Consider the following 9,867-nt stretch of genomic DNA (forward strand, 5'->3'; position numbering starts at 1 on the left):
GATTGAAGGGAAGTAGCGAAACGATTAACTATAGTCTTAAATTTATTATCGTTAATTTTACTAGTAGTTTTAACTATATATATAATATAGTAGAGTTCTTTATTAGGGTTTAATAATTCTTCAATTACAGTTACACTATTATTAGTACTTTTACTATAGTTAATATCCTAACTACCGCTTCGGTTATTATTACTAATAGTACTACTACTTATATTTAATTAAATAGAATTTATATTATTAATTTATTTAGTTAACTACCGTCGGCGTTAAATAGCTACCTTAAGCCTACGGGGTATATTAAGTAAATTCTATAATACCTTTTATTTTTTAAACGACGGTTAGGAATTAAAAGATAATTCAATTATTTATTAATTTTTAGAAGGTAGTCCAATAATATTAGGGGAGAACGCGGTTTATATAAATAAATAAGGCTTTAGAGATTTTAGTAAGGGTGCGAGTATAATACCGGGAGGACTTCGCAGCTTGTACTAGAAGGTATAAGGTTAAGGGAGGTTAAAGTTTGGGAGTGGGGTTTCGATAGATTTAAGGGGGGTTAACGATTATTAATTTTACTATAACTAATTTAGCGCTTTCTTTTTTTATAGTTTAAGCGGCCTTAAAAGCATTATCGATTAGGTATTTTATCGTTCATTTTATTATAATAGGGAAGGCGCTTAAGGGATTAACTATTTAAGTACTTTCCTAGAAAGCTTTAGGGATACTATTTAGTTTAATAATAATCGTTTATTATTAGTATAGGGCAATTTATAAAGAATTATTAATAAATTTAAATTAATTATATTAATAATTAGTAAGTTAATTAGTATATTTTTACTATTATTCTTCAATTTTAGTAAGGTTAATTATAATAGTACTTACTACCCTAGGTTAGCCTCGGCAGTTCCTAATATAATTAATATACTATTCGATTTATTAAAGGAAATTGAATTTAAATTGGAAGAAATTATAATTATCGCTTTATTTTATATTTATTAAGATAATTCCTATATTAATAGGGAAATCTATTAAAATCCAACGTTTATTAAATATTATACAGTACGATTAATAAAATTAGTTATTATATTAGTTAGTATATTTAGTATAGAAATATCTAATTCGGCCGATAGGGAAGGTTTATTAATTTAAGATTATAGTACTATATTTAGTCCGTATAGATTAATTTATAGTGGTAATTCGCTTATTATAATGTTTTATTCTACCTTTATATCTACTATTTCGGTATTAACGTCTTCGGAGGGAAAACGTTTATTATCTTCGGTATTATTTTCCAATTCTTTAGTATATTAATAATCATTATCGTTAAAAAATAGTTCGATATCTAGTAAAGAAAATAATTTATTTATTGAATCGAAAAAACTTCGGCCTTCGAAATTGAATAATATAAGTAGAGTAAACGTTTTATTAATTTTATTTAATTAATTACTATCTTCAGTACTATTTGTAAATTAGTAGTCGAATAATTAATAAATTAGGTATTAGTATAAGGAAAGTAATTTTTATAGTATAGTTAATCGTAGAGGTTTATTTTTAGCTTACGGGTTTTATTATTATTTAACCGGACGATCGTTACTAATTTTGTATTTGAGGAGTAGTTCGTAGATAATTTTGGGCGTTTAGTCTTTTTAGTTATTATATTAGGGAATAGTTAGCTTATTATTAGTATAACCTTAATTATTAACTAATTCGTTATTAGAGGGGTTAGGTAATTAATTATCGTTTTCTTTTATTATAATATAGAAAAGTATAGCGACCGGTTGCTATTCGCTAAACGGTTAATTATTTTAGTATTTACTATTTTATTTAATTATAGAAGGGGTTATTTAGAGTAGCAGTACGAATTTAATAACTACTTTAAAGAATTATTTAAGAATATAATAATTAAGAGTCCAATTTTCTAGGTAAGAAGTTAGAAGAATTTATTATAATCGATAGGTTAATTGTATTATAAATAATAAAGCGATTAATACATTTTCGTTGGGAGGAAGTAGAATTATAATAATTTAGTTAAATACTTTACGTTTTAATTAGTTTAACCGTCCGACCTATCGGAAATATAGGTTTAGATAAATAAAATTTAATATATAGTATAGATTTCTAATAATCGCCGGGTTAACTAAATTTATTTTAGGTATAGTATTAATAAATAATAATAATTAATTAATTAATTAACGCCGGTACGGGAGCCGGTATATAGCTCGCTACGTAAGGTGTAGTAGCCGGGCGTAGCGCAATTAATGCGATAAATAAATAAATTCTAAGAAATCTAAAGAGTAGTATAGTATAGGATAATAACGGTTCAAATTAATTGTTGATTGGGCACTATTGTGAAATGAACGGCTTATAGGTATGCAAATGATATGATTGTTATTGTCTCTAACTAAGAATTTGAATCTACGTCGAGGCTTTCCCCAGGTTGGGTTTTATACCCTGCCTGGGTCCGCTGGCATGTCTTGCCTGCCGGTTATCGGTCGTCCCGACTAAGGCAGGGTCAACGTCTCACATGGTTGTAGTCTTCCCTTATAAGAGTAAACTATTATACCTTAATTTTAGTAATAAATATTAGTTTTTCCTACTACTTATAGTTTCTTTTTATATTCGTTACTAATAGTCTTTAAAGTGGGGCGTTAAGGTTGTGTTTTTTACCGCGTTTCTTCGCTATAATATATTCGATATTATATTAGTTAGCGAAGTGAGTTGTCCCTTCTTATTAATAGTTATTAGTACGGTATTTAGAAATATTAAATTTGAATTATCTGGCGACGTTATTAATCTCTTTAATAGTAGTGTCGATATTAGTCTATTAGCGAGAAGAAAGTTCGATGAGGGTGGGTTCTATTTTGCTAACCTCTTCCTCCTTCTTTATTTCTTTATCTTAGTCCAACGAAGAATTCGATAACGATAATAAATTCGAAGGGTTTAAGGGGGAGTAATGGCGGCGGTATATAGGGATTATTAAAGTTGGCGCTAGCGCTAAAGATAGCTTTTTATTTTTAATAAGTTTATTAATATTAAGAAATTTGTGGTTATTGTTGCGTGGTTCAGTCTTGATCTATTTAATTAAGGGAGTTGGATTAGGGGTGTGTGTAGGTGTGAGTATAGGGGAGGAGGCGGTTAGATCGATAATTTTAAGTATTTCTATAGTGTACGGTTAGTAATTTCGATTACGGTTAAGACCTTTTAATACTATACTTACTGACTATAATAGTAAATAATAACGGCGACGGCGATATATTCAATTACTTCAATTGTTATTATTAATATATAAAAATGTTATACGATGTTATTCACTAGTAAATTTGGCGGGCGGTAATATAGTAGCTTATAATTTCCTATTGGCCAGGCGGCCCCCACACCGCCGAAATATCATAGCACACAGTCGATTTATCCGGGTCTTTGAATTTTACAAACTTTTGTAGCATTTTAAATATGGAGACCAATTAACTACAAGTAATAGGATCACCCTTGTCGCACACAAAACGAAAACATATTTTTTTTTTCAAACCTCAATACAACAGGCACAAATCTTATAATATTTGCATTTGACAAAAGGATTATATCCCTCTATCCTGATACGCCAAAGGCTAATGTAGAATTATTGGTTTTATTAGCGAAAAGGACACTTTTCGCATCGCCGATCTTTTTTATGGATACCCTGGTTCGCGTTGTTTGGCTGCGCCGGAAAAGTCACGAAATACTGCAAGTCTTCCCCGGTCTTGGCAAAGATAATACATTTGAGCAGTTAAAGGGATACATATGTTCTGCTATAGTTCCCACAGCACTTGCATGCCTACACATAATTAACTTCAACCTCAAATATCGCTCTTTTGCTCCTGCCTCAACCACTACCTCGTCACTTCGTCCCGACGGTGTTGAACACGAGGGGAAATGACCACAAGATAGTGGCGTTCGGATGGCTTTAACCCTCTCTTTGTTACAACTTCCTGTTTTGACGCAAAATTTCCTCCAATCGCATAGCCCGAATGCGGTTTCCTGGGCCAAAGTTCAGCCCCCAAAACACAATAATGGGCAATGGCTACCAGCAAACAAACCAATCCAACAAGCTGCCGGCGGGTTCTTCCAGGGGGTTGCTCGCCAGTCGTTGATGCCTTTGTTGCCGTGTTTAGGGCATGTGAGCCATCATGGTGTCGTCCCATCGACCAAACGAATTAAAGTAACAAACTCCTTCCGTGAGACGGGTCTCGCTATGTGTCATTTGCGCCTGAATTTGTCTTGATGATACCGGTCGGCAAGGGGTTTGGAGAGTCCTCGTACATCTCGTTTTGAGGAAAAAAAGAAAAAAAAAAGAAAAAAAGACAAATGCTCAAGACAAGCTGCTCACCGAAAGCAATTAGCTTCCGCAGCTGAGCTGAATCATTAGACACGTCTCGCCGGCTTGTTCACCGATCATCCATCCTCCCGGCTTCATTTCCATTTCTAGCTACGTGTTAGCAACATTCGTTAACTCACCAGCCATCCCGCTTGCCGCGCTGCCACTTCAAAGTCTCATTGTTATTCGGAGGGAATCCGAATTGGGTCACAATCTCAGAACAAAGAGACCTACATCTCACTAACAGTCGTTCTATGCTAATCTGAAACAGTTGAAGATGGGAGCCCCAGAGGAAAACAAAGGCGGCATGGTTTGTCCCTTTTGCAACTGGGAATCGACAACGACGGACGAATACGCCATCATGCTAGTGTGTTTCTCCTTCCGGGCCGCATTGTTGGGGGTGAACCCGTTAACTGATTGACTTCAACGCTAGCATTTGGAGACAAACCATGCCGAGGGAGAATCTCCCTTTGTCGTCGCTGACAAGCCTGCAGAGGCCAAGGGCGGTCACATTCCTGAAAAAGAAGAAGACCCTCATTATATCGAATGTCCGGCAAAAGACTGCGGGGAAGTCCTGCTCGCAGCCGATCTGGGCTATCACCTAGAACTCCATGCCGCTGAGCAAGGTGGCAGCGCTTCTTCGGAGACTGAGAATGGCAGTCCCATCGTCACCCCTTCCGCTCCATCTCCATCCCCAAAAGTTCAGTCTCCGCCGGCAAGGAGGCCAACAACGTCGACACGCACTCCTCCCTCCCATTCTTCAAGCTCTTCACCTAGACCTAGTACTACTTCTTCTTCTTCGAAAGCCCACCGCGGCGAGACTGAAGGTCACCGCCGTGGGGAGCGCAAGGACGACCATCACAGCGACAGGAATAGAGACAGCAACAAGAGCAAATCGATATGGCGTGCCTTTTTCGGAATCCATCACCCCCGTCACTCCTCTGATGCGCCCTCGATGTCTCCAAAGCCTCCAAAGAAGCGCCATAAAGAGAAGGTATCGGAACGACTGGCTGAACGAGCCTCGGAGGGAACTGCCAAAGTTATGCGAGGAACCCGACTTGGTGTACGTCTTCACTTGTTTAGCGGGAACTGTCAGTGGTGAAGCGTTGAACTAAAGCCGTATATACAGAAGGCGCAGCTCGGCAAGTACGCACACGAGGAGCAGATGCCGGATTGGCTCGTCAAGCACCTGGAGAAGGGACTTTATGTGAAAGCTGAAGGTAGTTCACAAACTGGATAATGGGGGGGATTTTTCATGAGCATCGCTAACTGATAATCAAGGCATTATCCCGGTCTTGGCACAGCTGTTCGAGCAATGTTCTTCCACAAGACATGCCTTTTTGTGCCACCCGAGCACAAATCATGTGTCGAAACTTAAGAGGGAAGGTCAGTTTTGCCCCATAATGAAATTTGAGAAGTTATGTCATCTAATAAACATGTGAAGGCGGTTTCTGTGGTTATCGCAATATCCAAATGTTGTCTTCGTACATCATCGGTACCAAATACCCAGGCTACCAACATTTCTGCCGGGGGATCCCCACGATCTTTAATATCCAAGAAATGATCGAAACTGCATGGGACCACGGGATCAACGCTCAAGGAAGGGTTGAAACAGGCGGCATCCGCGGTACCAGAAAGTACATTGGGACGCCTGAGGCGATGGCCATGCTCCGGTTGTTGCAAATTCCGTACGTAAGCCCTTTATATCCATCCATTCACCTCACCTCTCTCTCTCTCTCTCTCTTTTGCCTCCAGCACAGGAAACTGACACCCACCCCCTTCTTCTAGTTTCGACGTCCAAGCCTTCAAAAACCCCGAGCCCGGCCACTCCGAAAAAGACCTACTAGACATGGTCGAGCGGTACTTCCAAACGGGCATCTCTGTCCCCGAAGATACAGATCTTACCACCCAGCAGATTAAGAAGGTCTGGCAGACCGACTTACCGCCAATATACTTCCAGCACGCGGGCCACTCGATGACGATCATCGGGCTGGAGTACGATAAGTCGGGTGCGCGGAACCTGCTTGTTTTCGACCCCATGTTTCACGATGCGTCGAATGTCACTAAACACGTCGGCCGGGATGTGCATTTCCACCATCACCTACACCCTCTTGCGGCGAATATGGCGCTTAATCCTTACCGACGCGGGAGTAAGTATCTGGGAAGGTTTAGGGAGTTTGAAGTCATTAGGTACGTGTGCTTCTTCAAGTCTGATATGTTTGCATATAGTGGAAGTCCAGAAGCGGCTGGCTAAGATGAAAAATAGGTTGAGGCCGCGTCCGGAGATAAATGCATAGAACGCCATGCACGGACAAGACGGATTCTTATGGACACCTAGGGACATGTACATGGTGTGTTGCGATCATCATTCATATCGCTATCCGTCCTCAACTTGGACATAGCGAACTGAAATTCTCTTGTTTTCTGGTACTGCATTTCAAGCGGCGTGTTATTTCTTCGTTTTTTTTTTCTCTTTGTTTCCAGATCGTTTTGGGTATTATGGCCTTGTGGCCACAGCTTTGTCTTTTCATCACAACGGCGCTGCTTTTCTTTCGTCTTTCAGAAATATTGCTGTCTTAATTTGTTCCTCACTTGAGAGAAGATATTCAAGCGGTCATCTCCTTAGCAAACCACTCCTGCAACTTGGCCAGAGCCTTGGCACGGTGGGAAATCTTGTTCTTTTCCGCCTTGTCCATCTCGGCATATCTACAGAGATTGTAGAATAAGTATTGCATTAGTCAAATAGCTTTTCGAGGGGTGTGGATGAACGAAGGTAGGAACAATTCACGACAGGGAAGGTGAAACTTACGTCTGGCCTTCATACTCGAAGATGGCATCCCAGCCTGTGGGTTTGTCAAGTCAATAAACATGTTGCTTTCTTTCTTTCATTCCATTTTGACGGACAGGTAGGTTATTGGGTAGGCGCAGGCGTAACATACCGAAGTTAGGAGGACCCCTCGGAGGAACGATTTTGCCGTCGGTGATGCCCTGGAAGAGAATGGGCTCGTGGCCGGGACCAGCAGAGTAGCCAAAGGTGCAGACGGCCTTAGCCGACTTGTCCTCGTAAGCGGCTAGGAGGTTGTTGAGGCCTTCATGGCCGAGGGAGTTCATGAACCATTTGCTGTTGTGTGTGAAAGAGAGGTGTGAGTAAAAGTGGTTTGGTGGCAGTACAAGGAGAGGAATGGGTGTGCGGGAAAACACACATATAAGGACCAGGAAGACCCTTCAAAGCGTTAAAGCAGAGGCAGGTATCTTCGACGAGAACGGGGCCTTGGACCTATATGGTTTATATCGTATGTGGCATTAGCAAACATCCTTTCCATGTTTGACATCGCCTATTGCAAGCATATGATAATTTAAGCAATATCATCTTCACCAGAAGAACAGGCACTAGTCAAAGGAGCGGAACTCACCAAATCAGCAGCCCTCCGGCACTTATCCAACGTGACTTCCTCCAAGGTGCCTTGGATCTCGAGCAGATCAAGCGCCTGGTTCTCGACTTGGATGGCGGGCTCGAGGATCGCCTTGACTTCGCCGAGCTTGTTGGCGTTGCCGGTGATGAAGTTGACGATGTGGCGGGCTTGTGAAGGGGCAGACATTTTGACGGTGTTTTCTGACCTGGTGGTAAGGTTAAGTTGTGAGAGTCAAAGAGTGAGACCTGAGGAGGGAGAGTATGGATAAGTACGGCACCTCTTCGGAGTAAGAGTCAGGCCGGTGATCGTTTAGCTCGTTATCGATGTTACACATTGATGGTCGTAAGATACCGTTTTGGAAAAATACGAGGTGCTGGGGTAGCAGGCAAAACGTGAACGAAATCCTCGTTTGTTGCATTTGTATCATTTGGTGTGGGTGAGTCTACAGGTGACGACTAGCAATGGAAACAATGCAAGACAAACAAATAATCACTGGAAACAATAGAAACAATGGAAACCATGGAAAGACTCTATCTCATGAATATGTGTTTTTGTGAGTTTTCGTGAAGTCTTACGTAGATTACGCCGCTTCTACACCTCCTTGTATATACTCCTCCCCATTCTTGCAAAGATCACATCGAATTCGGGTATCAAGACCACTTTTCCCTTTTTCACATTGCCCCCATTGCCATTACTCATCTTTTATACCCCGAAACTCAACATCGGCCCTTATGCAGAGCTGTTGTTCTCCTTCCACTGCTTAAACCAAGCCTCGATCCGATCCACGTTTTCATCCATCTGCTCGGCATCGTTGCTCTGCAACTCGACGACAATCTCCTCGTCGTATGAGTCGCGGGCCTCCTGCAAGAGAACCTCCATGATCTCCGAGTCGAGGTTTTCCTGAAGCTTGAGCTCGGGGTATTTTCTGTGTGCGTGTGTCAGTTTATGCTTACGCATCGATCTGTGGCGAAAGCAAATCAAGTAACAAAGGAAAAGCAAAGGGCAAAGGGGGAAGGGAAGGGAAAGGAAAAGGTGAAAAAAAAAAAAAAAAAAAAAAAAAAAAAAAAAAAAAAAAAAAAAAGACATACCTCTCCGTCAACCGATCATACAACACTGAACTCTCAACTCTCAAAACCACCACCAAATCAATCCAGCTCTTGGGGAACAAGTCGCAAGCGTGCCAGTCTATTATGCAACCGCCCTGCTTGACTTCGTCTTCAATGGCGTCGAGGAGCTTTTGATTTTTTTTGAATTACGGTCGCACAGTCAGCCCCTTATTTCTTCTTGCGCACACGATCAAATAATTTCCCTTTGCCCCAATGGAGAAGAACCGGAGAGCTCACCTTATCCTCATCAACAATCCAACTCTGGTACTCCTCATCCCACCCCTCATGGCACTCCTTGGATTTGACCACGTCGTTGACGGACAGGTGCTTGAGCCCCGTGCGCTCGGCCAGCAGCTCGCAGTGGGAGGTCTTGCCGACGCCGGGAGTGCCGGTGATGATGATATTGGGGAGTGTGCGAGACATTGTGATTTTTGTCTGCTTTGTTTGTCTCTCTGTCTTTTTCTTCTTCTTTTTGGTCAGTCTTTACATCTATTCATTTTCGGTCATTCTGACTATTGTATATACGCACCGGTGCTGAGGTGTGAGTTGCGTGAGATCAAGTTTTATAGATGTGTGTGTATGTGTAGATGTGAGTGTTATGTGAGTTCGAGACCAAGCTAAATGATCTTTCTTACCACTATCTTTTGGTGTAATAACTTGGAAAATATAGTGGGGTCCTTTATAATGAGACTTGGGTTCTAGTCCAGTGTTTCGTTTTCTCGAGCGGCGGATAGTGATGGACAAGTGACGAGGGGCCAGACTCGCGGCATGCAACTGCAAGAATTTTTTTTTTTTTTTCGGGGCCGTTTCGACCATGTGCGAATTAAAAGGTAGTGGCACTGCTCTCTGGTACTGTCAGCCATCCTGCTTTATTGCATATTGCTAAATACGTATATTCCACCACGCACTTCCTCTATCCTCCCGACCACCCTCATCAAAATTAAACATCTCATGATTGTCAAAGAGAGGAGAAGAAGAGGCAGACAGAAAACGGATCACC

At 41.0% G+C, this 9,867-nt stretch overlaps 4 protein-coding genes across 4 annotated transcripts; 2 read left to right on the forward strand and 2 right to left on the reverse strand.

Annotated features, from left to right (window-relative positions):
- The first annotated feature begins 3,838 nt into the window (after window positions 1-3,838).
- On the forward strand, window positions 3,839-4,397 carry B0T23DRAFT_371233 (uncharacterized protein). Its single transcript, XM_062836638.1, has one exon. The coding sequence runs from the start codon at window positions 3,932-3,934 to the stop codon at window positions 4,253-4,255; it is 324 nt and encodes a 107-aa protein (XP_062697620.1). The 5' UTR covers window positions 3,839-3,931; the 3' UTR covers window positions 4,256-4,397.
- A 258-nt stretch (window positions 4,398-4,655) lies between these two features.
- B0T23DRAFT_401489 (DUF1671-domain-containing protein) lies at window positions 4,656-6,602 on the forward strand (the record flags this gene model as incomplete). The annotated part of the gene is made up of 6 exons (XM_062838592.1): window positions 4,656-4,715; window positions 4,782-5,411; window positions 5,478-5,568; window positions 5,630-5,734; window positions 5,793-6,036; window positions 6,137-6,602. The coding sequence occupies 6 exons, from the start codon at window positions 4,656-4,658 to the stop codon at window positions 6,600-6,602; spliced, it is 1,596 nt and encodes a 531-aa protein (XP_062697621.1).
- A 176-nt stretch (window positions 6,603-6,778) lies between these two features.
- Window positions 6,779-8,078, reverse strand: B0T23DRAFT_31907 (putative inosine triphosphate pyrophosphatase). The gene is made up of 5 exons (XM_062835102.1): window positions 7,762-8,078; window positions 7,552-7,625; window positions 7,288-7,469; window positions 7,158-7,191; window positions 6,779-7,054 (listed from the first exon to the last, which is right to left on the reverse strand). The coding sequence occupies exons 1-5, from the start codon at window positions 7,945-7,947 to the stop codon at window positions 6,955-6,957; spliced, it is 576 nt and encodes a 191-aa protein (XP_062697622.1). The 5' UTR covers window positions 7,948-8,078; the 3' UTR covers window positions 6,779-6,954.
- A 213-nt stretch (window positions 8,079-8,291) lies between these two features.
- B0T23DRAFT_371259 (P-loop containing nucleoside triphosphate hydrolase protein) lies at window positions 8,292-9,642 on the reverse strand. Its single transcript, XM_062836639.1, has 4 exons — window positions 9,503-9,642; window positions 9,105-9,332; window positions 8,850-8,995; window positions 8,292-8,686 (listed from the first exon to the last, which is right to left on the reverse strand). Exons 2-4 carry the CDS (start codon window positions 9,288-9,290, stop codon window positions 8,491-8,493), a joined length of 528 nt encoding a protein of 175 aa, XP_062697623.1. The 5' UTR covers window positions 9,291-9,332; window positions 9,503-9,642; the 3' UTR covers window positions 8,292-8,490.
- Between the last annotated feature and the right edge of the window lie 225 nt (window positions 9,643-9,867).

The sequence above is a fragment of the Neurospora hispaniola genome (assembly GCF_033458365.1).
Source record: "Neurospora hispaniola strain FGSC 10403 chromosome Unknown B0T23scaffold_1, whole genome shotgun sequence".
In the NCBI taxonomy this organism is placed as follows: Eukaryota; Fungi; Ascomycota; class Sordariomycetes; order Sordariales; family Sordariaceae; genus Neurospora; species Neurospora hispaniola.